The sequence below is a fragment of the Neomonachus schauinslandi genome, chromosome 8, assembly GCF_002201575.2.
Source record: "Neomonachus schauinslandi chromosome 8, ASM220157v2, whole genome shotgun sequence".
Lineage (NCBI taxonomy): Eukaryota > Metazoa > Chordata > Mammalia > Carnivora > Phocidae > Neomonachus > Neomonachus schauinslandi.
Genome location: NC_058410.1, coordinates 83,927,074 through 83,948,394, shown reverse-complemented (window position 1 = coordinate 83,948,394; position 21,321 = coordinate 83,927,074). Strand labels below are relative to the sequence as shown.

Sequence of the window (21,321 nt, the reverse complement as noted above, 5' to 3'; positions counted from 1 at the left end):
ATTAGAGTCCTGGTAACTCATGAAAGTGTTTTCTGAGATGAATTTCTTTGCCCTCTGTATGTAGTCATAAAGCTCATTTTCTCAGAGTATGGTTTCTTGATTTCCTAAGTGTCTAGCTTAAATAGGGTTCTTAATGAAAGCATACTGCTGAGGCTGAGGACCTGCAAGAGAGGATAATTCCAGAAGCTAAAGGTAAAGCACCAAGGCAATATAGCAGTGTCCCAGTCTGAGTCACCCCTTCATCCAGACTCTTTAACCATTTGTAATTTGGATAATGATCATAGACCCATTAGAGAAATAAAGGAAGCAATGAGCTCTCACAGAAAAATACTTACTGCACACAAAATTTTATGTACAATTTTAAAGAGTATTTGGATCCCCTAACTCTAATTATGGGTCATGTAAAAGGGCTCACATAACTCAGGGTATAAAGTTTGCCTTAAAGGTCACAAAAACAAAACAAAAGTACTTGGCATTCCATGGTAGAAAAAGTCTTGCCCTATATGAAGGTAAGCCATTTCTCCTCAGTGGTTGGTGTATAAACCCACGACTCACTTCAAAATGCCCTTGCTTCAAAACTTCATTACCATTTGAAATTTTCATGGGCTGTTATTCCACATCATAGTGAAAAAATCCACCCCAAGCTTAACTTTCCAAAAGGTAAATAAATGATAAGGTACATTGATATAAGTAAAGAGACTGGACAGAAAACTCAAATGCAACATAGAGTGCTTTTATTTAGATGAATGGAGGGCTGTACTTTATAGGGACCCACATTATTTCATCTGTACCTGAAGGGCCAGCTAGGGCTATTTCTGTTCACAATGGCTTAACAGAGACTAGGGTTTTTTCCTGACATTAGGCTTCCTTGACAAATATGTTGTGACTCCCTGACATCAGAGGCTAGTCTTGTTCTAGAGCAGGCATTTACTTATAGAGATCTCTATGTAAGGTTTGTTTTAGTCTATGAAATGTTACTGTAATCAGAGTTATTCAAGGAGGACATAAAGGTGATGGAAAAATTGGGCACAGAAGAAGAGCCCCCAAAATATCTATTTAGTCTAATAGACCCTTTAGAGTATTGGTGACAGACCTATGGCTTATTACGGGAAGGATCTGTTTTTGGAGTTTTTGCTTGAAGTTGTCCCTTTTGAATTTGCTATACAGAGTCTTTGAACATACCATCCTTATCTCCACATTTGCCCTGGCTGGCTTATAAAGCTAAATTGAAATGGGTAGTTTTCATGCCTGTGAACTAAGGGCACATATGGATGTTTGATCTAAAATATGATGCAATGATAATTACATTGAACAAAGACCATAGTAGGCCCAAAAATCTGGAGTGTGTGTGTGTGTGTGTGTAATTTCTTGTCATCAAAACTATTGGTGTATCACTTTGGAAAACGAATGGAACTATAAAAATTATTGGTAATAAGTAAAATTATAAAGGCTAGCAAGATGTCTTTCATTATTTTTATCCCTTTCAACAGTAAAAAATGCAAAATAGCCAGGCTGGAGTAATAAAGTTTCTCATTTAGTCATTAGAATATAGTTGCAACAATTATCTTAATCTAGGTTCTTTAAAAATATATTTCAAACATGAATAATATTTAGCATTTTATACCTAAAAGTAAAAGCTACTTACAGTCTTACCATATAGAAGGAAAATGAGGTTGAGTTTAGGAGATGCCTATTGACGGACTCTTTGATTTTTAAATGAGTTAAAGTATATATAAAATAAATATGTCCTTCAGCCATCAAAAAGAATGAAATCTTGCCATTTGCAACAATATGGATAGAACTAGAGGGTATTATGCTAAGCAAAATAAGTCACTCAGAGAAAGACAAATACCGTATGATTTCACTCATATTTGGAATTTAAGAAACAGAACAGATGAACATAGCGGAAGGGAAGGAAAAATAAAACAAAATAAAAACAGAGAGGGAGGCAAACCATAAGGGACTCTTTAACTCTGGGAAGTAAACAGGGTTGCTGGAGGGGAGGTGGGTGGGGGATGGGATAATCTGGTGATGGGCATTAAGGAGGGCACTTGATGTAATGAGCACTGGGTGTTATATGCAACTGATGAATCACTAAATTCTGCCCCTAAAACTAATAATACACTATATGTTAACTAAATGGAATTTAAATAAAATAAAATAATCTTTATATTTTGGGAAAGATTAAGGTAAACTGATTTTTTCTTACTATTGGAACTATTATAATCACACTAATAATTTGATATTTCTCATGGGTTTCATCCATTTTTCCAGCTCATTCTTGCTGTGGTCAGTAAGACACTCTAACTAAAATTTGGGTTGGTATATATCAAAATCACGTGCAGTATAATGATCTTATGTTATTGTTAAAATCATTGGAGTTATTCAATTAATCTTAAATGTGCTCATATTTATTAGGAGAAATTACTTAAAGATATTTACTGTCTTTTTGAGTGAAATCACTATGTCTTAATCAGGAAAGGTTTGTTATAGATTTATAAAATTTGCATTAGAGAACACGTGAAAAATCATTATTCTTAACATTGTTGAAATAGCAACTTAATCTTTTTTCATAAAAGAGTTCAAAGAATAATTGACAGATTTAATGTCACTAAAAATTTTAAATATCAGTTATAAACAGTATTCAGTTTCAGTTTTTTTCACCAAATAGTTGTTAATCTTACAATTTAATTCAGTTACATTACCATCCCCTAGAAAAGAGTTTTGTTTGCTTTGCCCTTACTTTAAAAAGGCATTAATTTTTATTAAGAATATTTAGAAGATATTTCAGCCACTCCGTGTGTAGGATATTTTGCAAAGAAAAATTAACTCTTGTACTGCATTTACAAAATGTCAAGAAATAGAATGTTCAAAGGGAGAAAATAAGAATTACTATTTATCATTCATTGAATCCTTAATTTAATACATCATAAATCTAAAGCAGTATTTGATGAACAGTTACTGCATGTCTGTTTTTTGTTGCTTTTATGAGTAATGATTTAATTTTGGAATGGTGAAAACTCAGCCTCAAGTCCCTAATTCTTGATAACTGAGTTTTCCAATGTGCCAAATATTTGCCAACCAGCTGGTTGTTATTGATGCTATTTGTTTATGTTATTTTAATTAAAATCTTTTTCATCAGTGTTATATATTACTCTATCATTTTTAGTTTGAAATAAACCAAGAAAGCTGAAAAGGAGATTTCATTCTGTTTTCTTAAAAGTTTATAAGCCACAAAGTAGTTTTTTTGGTTGTTGCTGAATGGATATTGTTTTAACATCAGTAATGTTGCCCATTAGTACTGCTATGTTCATAGTGCTACTCAAGTATCACAGTGTTGAGGGCAGGTATACCCTTAACCAGTTTGTTTGATTTAAGTTTGTTTGTTTTTGAATTTCCCTGTCCCTTTCCTTGTGAATTCTTACTGCTGTCAATGTGCTTTCCTTACCAACAAAATGCGTCTTCAGTGGTCCTGGAGAGTTGAATAACAGAAAAACTCAGGATTATGAATGTAAACTTAGTGGGGATCTAGTGGGTTTTTGGAAGAGTAAAGTCTAGGAGCTCAGATTTGTGATGTTATTTATTTATTGCTAAATTAGAAGCCCTTTTTCACTTGCTTTTCATTCTCTGGCAAGATTTCCAAATAGATAATTTGCTGAGATAACTTGCTGTCTTCTGAATTCTGCTGTTTAAGCCATGGATAAGCGAACACCTGTACATCAATTGCATTTTAGTTGTTTCTCATTGCATCAAAGGTATTTTGAGATTGATGGATGGAAAATTCTATATTTTAATGAAAACAGTTACAATAAATATGTTAAAATTGTTTTGTGCATATTCATTTAATTTTATTTTAATTCCTGCTTTGAAGTCTACCTTAATATCAAAAGTGACTTAAGGTACCTACCAAAACATAAAAACATAGCCATATGAAATAAGTTAAAAATATGTAGAAAAGATTGGTAAGGAAAAATAAGGGAAGAAAATTAGGCTGCAGATTTAACCATGAACATTCTAACACACGTGCTTTGAGAAAAGTACCATCAGTTATAAAACTTCAGCTTCCATAACATGAAAATAAACCAGTTAAGTGCACACTCATTTTTCCTGATACTGATACCAAACAGGTTTCTTTTGTATAGTTTCACAGAGAAGATAATCATCATCAGAGCATGACCCATATGAATAACATCATTACCATGATCCATATAGTCATATGTTGAAAGACAATATATGAAAAGAACTGTGGAGACAGGGAGGGGAAAGGGACTATATGGAAATGTCATGTAGGCCAGGTGCATGGTTGTGTGATGCTCTGGATTAATTCAGAGTTAGATTTTTGAATATCTAAGTTGACTACTGCATATCCCTTACAGAGACCTCTGTAGATACTATTGCTTTAAGATAAAACATTTCAAAAATATTGAGAAACGTTGTATTCCAAAATATATTCTCTCTGAAGTGCCCTTGGGAGTAGTTCATTGCCGCTAGGTAATTGTGGAATCATGGATTTAAACAACCAGCACACTGGGCATGGGATTGCCTTACATTCCTGAGTAGAAGGCCATCCCATTCTTCTCACGAGAGCACCTTTGACCCAGCCAAGAAACCATACTGGGCTCTTTAAGTCAAGGCCAGTGAGACTTCTGATTTTTTAAAGTAACAGTTTTTGTTATGAAAATGTTATCTAAGGTGAAGCTATTTTGAAATTATTATACTGGAAACATAATTTTAGACTCATTTATCCAGCCCTTAAATATTTAGGAACTCTGGAAGAGAAGTCCTTTCTTGAGTCGGTAGGCTAATCTTTGACCAACCTTAATGTAGCTTGCTTTATAAAAATAAGTGTATGTGTGATCTAAATGCATTGTGAATATTGCTCCCTCCTTTTGTGCTTTCTCTTGCCTGATTTATCTTCCATCAGATGGAGTTTGAGTAGAGTTGAAAGCTTTATACATTCTGACCACTTTGGCACTGTGACAGAGATTTAGATAGTGACCTTGCAATATTTTGCAACCTGGTTTCCTGTGGCTATAATTTGAAAGTTTGTGATATGGATACTTCACATTTTTCTCTAGAACAATGTTGTGGCATAAAATGTTATCAAAATTTCCCACTGCCAGTACAGGAATTTCCAACCTAAAAAAAAAAGTCCTTTTTTTTTTTTTTAAGATTTTATTTATTTATTTGACAGAGAGTGACACAGCGAGAGAGAGAGAGAGAGAGAGAGAGAGAAACACAAGCAGGGGGGAGTGGGAGAGGGAGAAGCAGGCTTCCCACTGAGCAGGGAGCCTGATGCAATGCGGGGCTCGATCCCAGGACCCTGAGATCATGACCTGAGCCAAAGACAGACGCTTAATGACTGAGCCACCCAGGCACCCAAAAAGTCCTTTAATATATCTGTAAATTGTTTGCTTGAATAGCTAAAATAAAACAAGCAAATAAAAAACAAAATAAAACAGAAGGGGGGGAACCCAAAATTTACAGTAACTTTCTTTGATTGAGCTCTGGTCTTAAAACATCTGTTTGTATTACCAAAAATGTTTGCTAGAGTATATTTATTTCCTGTTATTTTATAACTTTACTACATATTTTTAAATGATATGCAGTATCAGTCCCTCATAAGTACTTCCATTTTGTTCTGTGTGCCCTTGGAATTCATCTTTATCATCATCTATTATTCTTGTTATTTATATCACTGAAACTGTGATAATGTATCAATCTCTGTATTTTTTCATTTCCATGTCTTTGGGATGTAGAGGCAGGCAAAAGTTGATTTGACATTCAGAATTATTATTGCAGATTAATATTGTTTTGCTAGTGTTGTCGGGTTGTGAGGTCTGGATAAAGACTAACATTTTCCTTTAAGATATTTACATCTAGAGTGCTTTCTTGTAATGTTTCTGCTGTGAACTTGCGCAGCACGACAGTTTCTTAAACCTGTGGTTAACAGCCAGTCCCCAAACAATGAAAACGTATAAACCCCGATTTTTTCCACAGGGTTTCCTGGCTGGTTATTCCGAGGCTTTGCACGTGACAACCTGTTCTCCCACGTGAATGGAATACTCAGTCTCAATGTGGAAGCCTGGTCAGTTGGAAAGTTGCAGTAAAATATTTCCCTCCTGTGTGCAGCACTTCCAAAATTCTTATTTATGTAGAGTCATTGTGTTAGAAAAAAGAAAAAAAGTTTCCCTAAGTTTGTTAATTTTGTGCTTTGCTATCCAGGGTACTTTACTCTTGTATATTTAGATTCTGAGAAAGAAATTTGTCAGTCATTAGGCCTCAAACCATATTTACACATGAAATTTATTCCTCTCTAAGCTATTATATGTAGACATCTTTTTGCCCTGTCATCTTAGGCTTTTCTTTAGATACATTTTTACTGTCATTTAATATAGATAATAAATACAGCCTGGTTTAGATTTCCTGAAGACCATGAATATCCTTATTATGCTAAGGCACAAAGGTGTGTGTGCGAGTATGCGTGTATGGTTTTTTTGTTGTTGTTCAGAACTTTCAGGAATTTCAATTAATCAACTTCTTCTGAGGCCTGCAGCATCAGGTCAGTGCAGAGATGAATAAGGATGTAATCGCGCATCATGGTGTTTTGGAAGTGTTTCTGAACTCTGAAGCTTCGTATAGTCTCAAAAATCTATATACTTTTCAAAACTAGGAAAAATTAAGCTGATGACCAATGTTAACTATCTCAAATAGCTTTTTACTTAATGTCTTTTAGCTTACTTAAAGCAAATCCACAAAATTTTCTGTGCTTTTCCAAAACCCTATCATTCAGGGTGACTCTAACACATATATAAGCCCGTAGTTGTTTCCTTAAGACCATCTTTCTTATTATTTATATGATTTGGCTAGGAATATAAACTGAAAAAAGGAATCTTAAGAAGTTAGGATGCTTATAACCTATTAGGATATAAATATTAAAATGTATTCCAAACTAATGTCTATACCTAATAATTTTTAAGGTATAATACAAGCTGGTTTCAAGGAAACATTTTCAAGGATATCTTGCATCATCAGAAAAAAAGATGAAAGGATATGATAGGCTACTTGTTTTGTGGTACAGAGTAATCCAGTCACAAATATTTTGCTGATAGATGTGTGTTTTATTCCCCCACATTAAAACATGATTGTATAAAGAAGAAAGGACAAAATACCTATTTTTACATTTAGGGTTACATTGTGCATTCTGATCAAATTAATTACTTCACAGTCCAGATATTTTTAGTTAAGGGTTAATCTGTATATTTAATATATATCACCTGACTATACTATAAAAACAACCATTTTCTTAATACCTTAGGCTCCCCTTGGCTTTATGGAAATTAACAGGAAGATGTATGTTACTTTTTCTATATATGATGGCCCTTTTCCTCATCCTGTAGCAATTGGGATTAAAGAAATATTCATTCATTCTGAACACTTGAGCATCGGTTTTACACCAAGCCAATTAATAATTTCTGTAAACAAAGTGTCTTTAACATTTTTCTAAACCTATTTCAGAGCATACTTTGCAGAGATTACTGATACTATGTATATTTTAGTTCTGATAGCTAATTAACTATAAATGTGATCTCTAACATCTATGATTTCATATTCCTAATTTCAGTTGTGTAGTTATATGATAAAATCTATTTCTGAAGTCCTTTATAATTTACAAAGCTGGCATATCTCATTTAATCCTCATGAAACTTTTGCAAGAAAGTGGCATTATCCCCATTTTATAGAGGAGGACAAGGTTTATAGAGATGAAGGGATATTATCAAGAATGTGCCAGAGTTAGGAATAGAGTCACAAATCTCTAATGTCAAGTAAAATGCTCTTTTTATACAAAAGCTGGTTTTTATGTTTTATAAGAAAAAACATAATTATTAGTTTCAGATAAGACATAACGCTGTTAATAGGTGGATTAAAATACAATGAGGTTCACTGATTATTCAAGTTTTCAAATAAGTAAACTGTGGGGGCAGTTTCTTAATTTTTTTCCTGGCATTAGAATTGACAGAGGTGTTTATCAGTGTTATTACTGGAAATACTTTTTAGTATATATTTTTACACTGTAATGACAACTTGCATTTCTGTGGTACTCTATAGTTTGTAAAGCAATTTCATGTGCTTTATCTCACACTACCCTTACAAGAGCAATGGAATGCTATAGGAGTTACCTCTGAAGTCGAGGGATTATCGGAAAGCCTGAGCTCAGAGTTCAGTCAGAAGTGTCGATTCTGAGTTCCACATCACTGCTTTGTAGAATTGTGTGGTCATAGAGTTGGTGTTCCATTAGCGCTCAAATTCACGAAAAGGACACATAATATCCAGAAAAGTACCAGCTCCACCAAATATGTTCATGAAATTCTCGATCAGCTACCAAGCCTCTGTTCCATGCCCTAGCCGTATTCAACAGAGATGGCACCACAGGCCCTTACACAAATATCACCTTTCTTTGGAGGTAGTTCAACTATGGAGGTTCTACTGAGTATAAACGGTTTCTGAATACAAATGTCTTTGGCACCTCATTAACTTAATATGTTATGCGTAATATGCATCATAGTGGATGCATTTACTTGAGCCATCAGACTTATATACCCGAGAGACAGTTGATGGTTCTCTCATAGAAACAGAGCACATTGCTAACAAAGGGGAATTTTGAAAGTGAAATTTCCAACAAGCATTTAGAGAACAGCTACTCTAGTGAATCCGTACAGGCTGGATATAATATAATTCTTCCAGCAAATGGCACCGTGTGTGTGTGTGTGTGTGTGTGTGTGTGTCCGGGGTCAAAACCAGAATTTAGAATTTATATCACTTATAATTTTTGAAGAGGTTCTTGCTGAAGACCAGTGGTTTGGAGATGCCTCTAGCTTGACACAAGGGACACAGATTCCTTGATTATGCAGCATTTGCTGTCAAATTGTGGAGTGAGCATTAGTGTGTATATTGAATGAAATTACCAAAAAGTGGTTGAGGAACAATGTTTTTACTATTCTAGGGACGTAGACTGATAGTAATTCAGTAGTGAATGATAATCTATTGATTTTGCATACACATAGTATTTATATTTATTTATAGGCTTTAATGTTTCACTGATTATATGATTCATGATTAAATTTAGCAAGTATATCTTCCCATTTTATTTTAATGCCTGGATTCTAAGACCTATTAAATAATATTTGTTTCTTATCCCTGATTGCTAATTTAACTTAAGTAAAATTAGGCTTTCTGTGACTTTGCTGTACTGTATAGCAAATTATGGCTTATTTATTTCAAAGTTAGCTCCCCTATAATTTTTAATTTAGGGATGGGAGCAGACACTTGACTTTTGTAGGCATGGGACTATCTGAAATAGTTATTTCAAAATGGTATTTTCATTATATTAATCAAAAGTTAAGATTTCTTTTCTCCGTTCTTAGACTTTGGATTTTAATTCCTATCTATGAAAAGAAGGCCCTCGTTAAATATTAAAATGAGTTAAAATGTATAAAGTTTTTACCACATTATAACCAAAGCAATACTTATTAACTCATGTGTGTTGACCATGGTACTCAGTATAAAAAATACCCTACCTTGTCTCAAATTAAAAACGCATTCTTAGAACTTGAGTTGGTTTTAGTGTGCACACTGCATGTCTATTCAACATGAATGTCTATTCAAAAAACATATTTTTACCAAGTATTTTGTCTATGTGCTATGTTATAATAAAGTATATGAAGACTTATTTAATTTTAATTGGTCCCAACACACCTCCTACTATAGAGGATAAACAAAAATAAAAGAGGGAAACAGTTTAAGAGGTATAGGAAATACCTGGTAAAGATGATTCTACTGATTTTTGGTCTATGACTTTTATAATTTCTTTGGATACCAACAATCTGCACTATATAGGAAGAATAATTTTCTTTGAGATGACAAGTAGCACAGTTATCTGTGAGTCAATCTTGGAATCAGTTTCAGTCCCATCTTTTATCACCATTCATTATAATAAGGTAAAAAATATGCTGTATATTTCTTCTGCAAATGGAAAAGAAGTCCAAATTGTCTAATACTTAAATGCTTTGGTGTAGATAATCTTTCCTTTACTACCTACACATTAGATACACATTCCACTTGGTCAAGTGTAATTATCATGTAAATTGTTAGATATTTATTGTGTGAAATCAGAATTATGTTTTTCTCTTTACAGTTTTAATATATTCATGCGCAGTTATGCATCTGTATGATTTAGAAAGCATTTTTGTTCAAATGACTTTGGTCTTATTGGAATCCATTGTGCTTTGACATTAAATATCACAAGATAGAAAATTTTAAATCATAGAATGCATGTTTACAGATTGTTACATTCTCTAATTATAATGGCCTGGGTTAGGAAAAGCTAGTTTTCTTTACAGAAGGCCCAGGAGTCCTTTAGCTGACTTTTATTCATACAGTGAAAGTTGTGTGCTTATTCATTAGGTTTAATTAACTACTTTTTCATAAGGGATAGGATAAATGTCTGTTTTTAAAGTCTTAACAAAAAAAATACTCAAAATTATAATACTTCATTGAACTTTGGTTGTTTATGAACTTGAGCCATTTCAGTAGACTCAAGCATCTGATATATTCCCTGGATCTAAATTAATGATAATAGCAAATTTGTTCCTTTAATATAGTTATACTGAATATTAGAACCAAAATGGTTTTATATTAAGTCCATAAGAAAATACCCTGAATTTATCATTTTGTAGCCGTGCTACTTGGAAATCAATCTCTTTAATGACCTGTTAGAAAAATAATAAAAGGAAAATGATTTATATTAATGAAATACTAGATTCTGAATATTTTAGGAGAAAGTTTTATTGAGTGTTGCTTAGTCCATTAATTATAGAGAAATGTGACTTATAAAGACAAATTACAGTGCTTAAAAAGTCAATAATATCTTTAAAATTTAGTAATTACATGGAAAGAAGAAAAATAAGTTTAAAGCTATATATTTATATTTTAGAATTTATTTTTCCTAAGTCTTTAAGCAAAAATGTTATGTTTTAATGGGTGATAATGAAATTTGTGGTAAGAAAACTGTTAGAAACTGTTCAGAATGCGAAGGAAGTGTAATTGTATACTAAAATATACACAAATGTTATTGTATACTAAAATATTGAATGCCCTCTTAATTTACATTTAGTAGCAATTTCTAGTAGATATCAACAATACTGTGTATGACCAAAATTATCCCATCTTAAACCAATTAAATTAGACTCTCCATTTAAGATTATTATTATACAAAGCTTATAGATGGTAGGATACCATTACTTGAAGGCATTGTTTTTATAATAAAGCGTGCTCAGTATCATCACCAAAATGTACCAGAAACATCAGCTTTTGGTCCTTTGTATATAAAGAGCACTTTGGCACAGGGGATATTCATCAGATATGTATAACCAGATTTACTTAGGACAAGGAGAGTGAAACACAGGGTTGAACCCCACCGTACAAGGAATTGGTGCATGAGCCAGAGAATGATCCCAACAAGAAGTATAGTTTTTAAGATCTAAGTTATTGAAGAAGACAAAATACTTCCCTTGAAGTCTTTAAAATGGGATGGATTTTGTCATTTTTTTAACTCAGAGACTTTTCAGAGCAGCTCAGCTTTCCACTTCATGACTAATTTTCTTCTTTAAGCCCCACAAATCCCAGTGATTCTGTGAATTTGTCACAGTATTTCAGAATGAGTCAGCATTTAAGAAGTCAACAGACTTTCTTACTCCTACATATATGAAATTTTAGGGAAAAAGCTTTATGAATTGTTATAATCTTTTGAATGATATTTGTAGTTACTACTTAAAAGTACTTACAATTTTATTTTATGATACATAGTTTTTCTTTCAAGAGGAGCAGTGTCATAATACTAAGGATAAAGCAACTTTAAAACTAAGTATGTGGGCAGGGGATGGGCAAAATGAGTGAAGCAGAGTGGGAGATACAGGCTTCCAGTTATGGAATGAATAAGTCATGGGTATTAGAGGTACTCATAGGGAATATAATCAATAATATTATAATAGTGTTGTATGGTAACCAATGATAGCTACGCTTGTGGTGAGCACAGCATAATATATAGAGATGTTGAATCACTATGTTGTATGTGTAAAACTAATGTTAACATTGCCTGTCAGGTCTATTCAAAGAAAAAAATTAATAAAAAAAACATGAAGTTTTACAAACAGTAAAAATAAAGGGGGGAAAAAACTGTCCTTTTACAACTTTCCTTATATTCCATTAACTGAGGTGGCCCAGAAGAAGAGTAGAAATCTATAATCTTCGGCACCAAGCCATCTATACATTTTAAAGTATGTGATTTTGAAAGAGATATGGACTCTGTCTGAAACAGAAACAGAATATAGTTTCTGCTAATGCAGTTTCTCAGATTCATCCCTTCCCAGAATATACTATCATGTACATGACATATTTGAAGAACATTTTAGTTTTTATTGCACTATATATAACATTTTCCTTCAGCTTTTCTAAGATATTATTTAAAAGGAAAAGGGAAGCAACTACTAAGAAACTTAGGTGTATGGATTTTTTATGAGTACAGATTTTAAACATTTTTACATCTCCTATCACATTTCTTTTATGGTGCCTGAATCGGCCATGCCTGTATTCTACATACAATTCTTTGCTTATGACCTTCACAGATACCAGCCAAATGCATTTTTCCAACACTCAGCTAGATAGCTCACTGTTAGTTGGCATGCTTGACTCACTTCTTAATATTTTTCTTTCAAGATCCATCAGGAGAAAAATTTTCATTGATCTAATATTTAAAATGTAAAAGGTCATTTATTCTCACCTTCACCCATGCTGTCCTTTCTCCTATGCAAATACTAAAAGCACTGCTGCTTTCCATTAATTTTTTTCTTTTTTTCTCAGGTGCTTTCTTTAGTATTTTATTTTTAAGCCAAAAAAATCAAAATTAAAGGTTCATAAATTCATGCTTACAAAATAAGGATTTTTAAAGTTTTTTAAGTCTTTTTTATGGCTTTAGTAAAATTAAATTTTTTGTTCGTTGTGTTGTACTATTGCTCAGTTTTTATTTTTTTTCAAGATTTTATTTATTTGACAGAGAGAGACACAGTGAGAGAGGGAACACAAGCAGGGGGAGTGGGAGAGGGAGAAGCAGGCTTCCCATGGAGCAGGGAACCCGATGCGGGGTTCGATCCCAGGACTCTGGGATCATGACCTGAGCCGAAGGCAGATGCCTAACCAACTGAGCCACCCAGGCGCCCCGCTCAGAGTTATTCTTGATACTTAATTTATTCAACACTGTGTGCTAAAATGTATGCCCTATTGTCAGCTGATGAGGGAAGAGGATAGAGACCAGAGATTGATTTTGAAAGGCTATGATATAGTTATATATCATATATCATATATAGATAGATGATAGATGATAGATAGATAGATACAGATATAGAAGAGGAGAAAGAGAGACACTTAAGTTTTAATATTTATTTCAGTTCAATGAATACAATTTTTGCCAGTATCACTAGATGGCAGGCTGTAGCTTGGTATGGTTAGTCTTTTGAGGGAAGGTGGAGTGGGTTAATCCAGTTCTTTCAGTACTTTTTATGTGTGTTTCTAGACTGATTTATGAGAATAAAAAGTAGTATGTAGTATTAAGTGCATTTGTAACACACATTCATTCCAAGGATTCAGGTCACAGCCTTTGCAATACAAGGGTGTATCATTCTGGGATGTACACACTCAAGATTATGATATTCATAACCCTTTACTTTATAGACTGAAGAAGTCATACTTAAAATGATGTATTCTCCACTTTAAATCATTGCACTTTTTGTTTTTTTCCTGTGGTGCAGGCGATTTGGATTATTACTGGTTGGATCCTGCCACGTGGCATAGCCGGGAAACATCGCCTATTAGTTCGGTAAGCTTTCTGGGAAGTGAAAGTTTGGAGCTTAGGGACGATATGTGCTGTTCATTGTCCTATGTTTGATATGTGATAGATGGCAATCTTATTCGATTTCATTATACATTTTAAGAGAGAAAATACTCATTTCATTTAAGGCAGTGCAATTTAGAAGAGAAGTAAAAAGCAATTATTAAATGATGACTATATATAAATGATATTATTTGGTTAATGACATCAACATTAACAACAACTCAAAATACAGAATCAATTTTCCTTATATAAGCAGATATAGTTTAAATTTCAATTTATTTCAGAACAATTTTTTAGACATTTTCTTAGTTGCTGACTACTTTTAGAACTATTTAGTTTAAGAGTCTACTACAAATAAAATGTAGCTGTCAATGCAAATTGTTGTAAGCCTAGGGTAGAACCCACCAGAATAAAGAATTCCCTCCAGAGTGTCTTTAACTGAGGAAATCACATCATGCTACAACCAATAACTATGTATTTATAGGAAAGAAAACATCTTTTTTTAACTTTATTCATGTTCTAATAGCATCCTGTAACGTGGCAACCATCTAAAGAGGGGGACCGATTAATTGGACGTGTTATTCTTAACAAGAGAACAACCATGCCCAAAGAATCAGGTGCATTACTGGGTCTGAAAGTAAGTATGCTGCTTTAAAGTGTTTCTTAAGGCTGGATTACAGTATGGGTTGCATTCAACAAAGTTTCTGACAATGATTTTTAAATATCTTCCTTTCTTCTCTGAAATAAAGTCCTCCTAGTGAATATATCTTGTTAATATATTGATATCTTATGGTAGATCTAGTGTTTTTATCTGGGTTAATATTTTAAAATCATTTTATTAATATGGCATACAGGTGTGTTAGGAAACTGCCATAAAAAGAGGAAAATAAAGAATTTTTATCTGAGTATAAAGTTCAAGGATGATTTTTACATTAAAAAGTTTTAATGTATGGTAGTAAAATTAGATAATGTGAACTGCATAATTTTATTGTATCTTGACAAGCAACATAAAACATCATTAAAGAGATTGTTTCCTAAGTACAATAGAATTTATGGTAATACCAAAAGAGTAAAATGTATCTTTTAAAAATATTAACTGACTTCCAACAGATAAATGAAAAACTAATTAATTGCAAAAGCTTATGTTTTATTATAGGAAAAAATATACATACACATTTTGTTTTATTGTGTGTGCATGTGTGTGTTAAATCACATGGTTTTATTTGCTTTCAGAAACTTAGAGGGCACCTGGGTGGCTCAGTTGGTTAAGCGACTGCCTTCGGCTCAGGTCATGATCCTGGAGTCCCGGGATCGAGTCCCGCATCGGGCTCCCTGCTCGGCAGGGAGTCTGCTTCTCCCTCTGACCCTCCCCCCTCTCATGCTCTCTGTCTCTCATTCTCTCTGTCTCAGATAAATAAATAAAATCTTTAAAAAAAAAAAAAAAAAAAAAAAAAAGAAACTTAGAGAAGCATCCAAAGATGGGCTTTAAAACTATTTACCAAGATATTGTATTATATTTGTGTGATGGTTTGACCTCTTCAAAACCATTGACTGTTAATCACACTAAAACCTCTCTTCAGTTAATGCACTTAATAATATCACCTTATTGGTTATTGCCGTTAATTTCTCTTGCTATGAGATAATTCTGATCACCTCCACTAATGGGCATGTCCTAAAGAATTGTGGATCAACTTCAAGCTTTGAGAATATGCCTTGTACTTTTAATTATACATACTTAGCACCTGCATTGGGAGAAATTAAACTTAGAAACTTTCAGATGTATTTAATTTTAGTTACAATGGAAAAACCAGGTAAACCTGTTAAATATTCAGTAATATAACTCAGACTTCAAGAGTTAGATTAAAATACATATATATTTCAGATGAAATCATTCAGATGATCAGTGGCAAGGATAAACTTAGACTATTACTCATTGTACCATAATAAATTGCTTCCCCAAAGTAGCCTATTCTTGGTCTGAATCCACAGTCTTTATGTCTTAGACCTATATTCTACTAAAGTTATACACAAGAGATAACTGATGTAACAATGGGGCATTATGTGCATATAGAACTATAATTCAAATGGTAGGTATGAATTTTGAGGATAAAGAAAAATGAAACGTAATGTAAACTGTGTCCCACACTTCTGTAGGGAAGTAGGGAAGACCTAGCACTTGTTTTGTAAGGATATACATTACTCATGGTCCCCCTGCATTGTTAGGTCAGTATAAGTAATCAGTACATGAACTTCGTTAGGACACATGGTCATCTCAAATATAATGAGATGTTTTCTTTTTAAAACTACACTGCTGGAGGGGGGGTGGGGGAATGGGTTAGCCTGGTGATGGGTATTAAGGAGGGCACGTATTGAATGGAAGCACTGGGTGTTATACACAAACAATAAATCATGGAACACTACATCAAAAACTAATAATGTAATATATGGTGACTAGCATAACATAATAAAATAAAATTAAAAAAATAAAAACTACACACTGCCATTCCATGGGGTGCCTGGGCTGCTCAGTTGGTTAAGTGTCTGACTATTTTCGCTTTTTGGTTTTTTTGTTTTTAAGATTTTTTTTATTTATTTGAGAGAGAGAGGAAGAACAGGGGGAGGGGCAGAGGCAGGGGCTGGGGCAGAGGGAGAAGTAGACTCCCGCTGAGCAGGGAGCCTGCCACAGCTTGATCCCAGGACCCATCCCAAGACCCATCCCAGGATCCATCCCAGGACCCCGGGATCCCAATCTGAGCCCAAGGCAGCCGCTTAACCAACTGAGCCACCCAGGTGCCCCAAATGTCTGACTCTTGATCTAAGCTCAGGTCTTGATCTCAGGATCGTGAGTTCAAGTCCTGTGTTGGGGGCCTACTAAAAACAACAACAACAACAACAACAACAACAACAACAACATACTGTTCCTCATTTAGTCAAAAATATATTTCAGGGGGCACCTGGGTGGCTCAGTCGTTAAGTGTCTGCCTTTGGCTCAGGTCGTTATCCCGGAGTCCTGGGATCGAGCCCCGCATCGGGCTCCCTGCTCGGCGGGAAGCCTGCTTCTCCCTCTCCCACTCCCCTTGCTTGTGTTCCTGCTCTCACTGTGTCTCTCTCTGTCAAAAAATAAATAAAATCTTTAAAAATATATATATATATATTTCAGTTTATTAATATACCTACACTCAATCCTAAATACATTGTAAAAGACTGTAGGAGTAATTCCTCAAAGTAATAAACTTATGTTTTGATATGAGTCTTGGGAACTTATAAATTTATTATTATCCAGGTTGTTGGAGGGAAAATGACTGACTTAGGACGCCTTGGTGCCTTCATCACCAAAGTAAAGAAGGGTAGCCTTGCAGATGTAGTTGGACACTTAAGAGCAGGTAAAGTTTCTTTTTAACATTTAAACAGTGTGTACTCTTTGCATGAATTGGTGGTTTTCAATTTGGGGTAAGTTATATATAAGTCAGTTAAGTAACTAATTTTAGTGCATGAATAAAGACTTTTCCCTGGTGTGGGTATTTACTGACTGTAATAATAGGCAATGATACATCAGTAGCAGTTTAGAGAGAGTAAGTTTAGGAATCTTTTTTTATTTGTGTAAAAATAAATAGATAAAAATGCCGCAGGATTCCTAGTTTTTGTAGATGGCTTCATAATGTTGCTACAAAAATCCAAAACAATTTAGTCTCATAGAAAAAATAGTATCACTAATTCTTTAGTTATACTTCTTTATATTTTAAGGTGTTATAATTACTAAAGTTTTTCACAATGGTCCCAAAACACTTATCAGTAGTAGTTTTTAGTAAAATACAACCATAATCACATTTCTTACACAGATGATGTAATAAAATATTTGTTAATTTAATTGTGGCATGTATTGTACTCATGCAGATGTGCTACTTCTTGGTATTTGGAAATTTACCTAATGTTGCTCTGTAACCTTAACATGATACAATAAAATCATTTAATATGTTCAGATATACCATATTCAGTAGCGACATACTTTGAAATCTATTCTTGTTAAATTGTTTACTCTTCATTTTAGTTAAAATCATATTAACATATTTTTTCTTGTTTACTTCACAGTTTAGTAGAAATCTTTTGGTTGGAGTGTCTGCTTATGTATTTGAAAGACAATTACAATGAAAACAGAGAAAGCTGAACTGTAGAATTGAGGATTAATAACCCTTAGCGCATAGAAAGAGAACATTTCTAGGCTGTTTTCAGTTTTTATACCTTATGATTGTAATTACTGAGACTTTTAGAAAAGTGTTCTATAACTGTTAAAGACATTTTTGTTGTAATTGACTACCAGGGTATCGGTTCAAAATCATTTAGGTTTTTTCTTTGATAGAGACTTCCTACGCAGGTGTTGTATAGGGAGAAAATCCAAATCAGAGATTTTTCTCCATCTGTAATACGTACAGCTTTGAAAATGTATAGGGGTAACACTATTGTTTAGTGTTACCCCTATACATTTATTGTTTAGAAGTGTTGTTTACTATCAGGGACTACTTATAAGAAAATAACTCAATCAGAAGTGACTGTGTCAATAAACTGAGTCTTTGCTTGTTCAAAGACTAAAAAATCAGCCTTAGAAAGTTTGTGAATCCCTTAAAAAAAAGTATAAGAATCCCTTAAATCATGTAATGCTCTAATGTAACTATAGGAATCTGAATTTGCAGATCAGTTTATAAACATAATGGCTTTTGATTTTGTCTTTGTATTTTAATACAAGATTATGTAAGAGAGTCCGTGAAGGGGTTTTTCTCTATAAATAACCCTTAGTGATAAATTTCACTTATTTATCACCCTTAATGTGCCTAGAGCCTGAGAAACTTAAATCTAAAATCTTAAAAGCTCAGCTTAAATAAGTATAAAACATACAAGTGGACTTTTCACTTCAAGCAATTGATGCATTTGAAAAAAGTATTTTAATAAATTTGATCATATATTCTGTTTGATATACATTATAATTTAGGGATGATCTTCCTTCTGTTTGCATATAGGCATCATTGGCCTGTACAGTGCTGTGTTTACTAGCGTGACCTTTGTGCAGCATTTGCACTGTTGCTTTAATCTTGCCATAACCTTCTCTACTGCTTCTTCCCCTTAAGTCCATGCACTGTGCCACTACTTGGCTTAATTATCAAAAACACAAAGCTGACACTGACATGCTCCTTATTAAAGCCCCTCCCTGTCTCCCCATCATCATCTGCTTACGTCAAAGCTCTGTAGCTCTGTCCTCTGCTAACTGTTCCAGCCACTTCCATTACCATTCACCTTACCTTCTGCCATGGCAGTCTGCCCACAGGTCGCTGGCAAGCTGTCCGTCTCTAAGACCTAGTCCATGCCTCTTGTCTACCTGTTCGCTTCTCTGCTCTGTGCTCTGCGTGTTGAAGTCCTTTCCATCCTTCAAAACACATCTACAGTTGCCTTAATTCTAAAGTGTTTCCTGATATCTCACCTGGAACAGTAACTAATTACTCTCTCCCTAGCACTTACCTGGCTGTACTTCTGTTCCTCAGATGAACTCCTATCATTGCATATAGCACTTTAGTAAAGACAGTCATTCCTCTATTTCTCCCCCACCAAATGCAAGGACAGAGGAAATCTCCTTTTCATCTTTGCATCATCATAATCTACATCCCTGCCTGAAGAGATTATCCACATGAAAATAAATATTGTTAAAAAAAAAACCACCTTCTAGTTTAGGAGGTATTGATTTGTAAATAAACACATGTATTAAGTTAATATGGTATTAAAAGTTATGCTTCCAGGTTGCTGTCTATAAAGAGAATTTTATAATTCAGTGGTTTTGCAAAATGTTGACTGCAACTCATTACTGGGTAGTTACATTAATTTAGTGGTTTGTATCCATTTAAAAAAAATGAAGTAGAACATGATAGAGTAAGAGATATCAGGGTAAGTATTGTTTCAGAAAATATTTTTTCGTATACACACATACATATATATATATACTCACATGATGTAAACTTCATTTCTTTTCTTGGTCAAACACATTTAAAAGACTGAATATATTTTAAATTTATAATTATATTTTATTTCCTTTTTTAACAGCGAAATACATTCATTGCCTATTTAAAAAACCTTGCTGGGTAACTTCTTAGGTCAAACTTTTAGAAGTCATTTAACTGTTGACACTAACCATGCTCTTACAAACCAAAGCAGCATCATATGCTTTTCAAATATTTATTTTTTATTTTTGAGTAAGCCAGCATTTGGGAAAAAATACTTTAAAATAGTTCTAGCAAAACAACTTTTTTCTACTTCCTTTTGCAGACCTACCTAAAAAACAAAGATTTCATGCTTACAATTAGCTTTCATATGTATAATGGTCATATTGATTCATCAGTTCAACATATATTTACTTAGCTACTAAAATGTTACAGGCACTGAGAATAACAAAATGAGCAGAAACAAAACAAATTAAGACACCTCAAAGTATCCTTGAGGTTGGGATATTTCAGCAGAGCCTACCATTGTGAATTGAAGGATACTGTGCAGAGAACCATTTGGGATCTAAAACTGCTCTAAATATTCATGAAAAATAATTTTTCCCAAATGATCTATGGTAAAATATCTAGTTAAAATATCAACAATAAGTATTAGCTCATGTATTTTAACATCATATTACTCTCCTTGATTAATCTTAGAATATTTAACAAATTAATGAGTACTCTATTAATTTTTTATTATAAAAATATTTCCTAATTTTACTTTAATGCTCACAATATATATTATGTATAGAATGTGTGTGTTATGAACATCTGGAAGTGGGTTAACTGTCATGCAGTGGTTCTACATCTGCTTGCTTTGTAACTTTGCCATAGCTACCTGCGTTGCCCTATGGGTATGAACTCAAATCCTTTCATGCATTTTTATTCTGTTGTGCGTTTGGTGAATATAATGAAGCATGACTTATAATTGGAAAATTCATGCTAATGAATGTTAATTGCTATTTCAACCAAAAACAAAGCAGGATTTATGCAGAGTTCAATAAGGATCTTTCACATACAGAGCCGCCTGCATTTATTATATGGAGGACATGCTGCTAATTATTATTTTTTAATGTTTCCAAATAGGCTGTGCTAATTCCATCCCATAGCATGAGATTATTTTTTATATTATTTCTGGTATATTTCAAAAGATAAAGGTAGTTTTGTATTGTACTGTTTCCTGTGACCAGTAATATTCTATGGGGGAAAGAAAAAGAAAAAAAAAAAAAAAAAAGGAAAGAAAGAAGAAAAGAAAAAAAAGTGTTTAGATAGAAGAACCATTGAGCTGACATTATATGTCAGTCAATTTGCTTTTGAGAGCAGGGCCTAGACAATTAAACTATTTGTATATGT

General features: G+C 33.5%; 1 protein-coding gene across 1 annotated transcript in view; it reads left to right on the top strand.

The window, feature by feature from the left end:
- RIMS1 (regulating synaptic membrane exocytosis 1) overlaps positions 1 to 21,321 on the top strand; it is a 490,811-nt gene that overhangs the window by 308,415 nt on the left and 161,075 nt on the right. Inside the window, exons 6-8 of the mRNA XM_021693604.1 lie at positions 13,863 to 13,930; positions 14,472 to 14,582; positions 17,229 to 17,328. Coding sequence (XP_021549279.1) covers positions 13,863 to 13,930; positions 14,472 to 14,582; positions 17,229 to 17,328 — 279 coding nt within the window. The remainder of the gene's footprint in view (positions 1 to 13,862; positions 13,931 to 14,471; positions 14,583 to 17,228; positions 17,329 to 21,321) is intronic.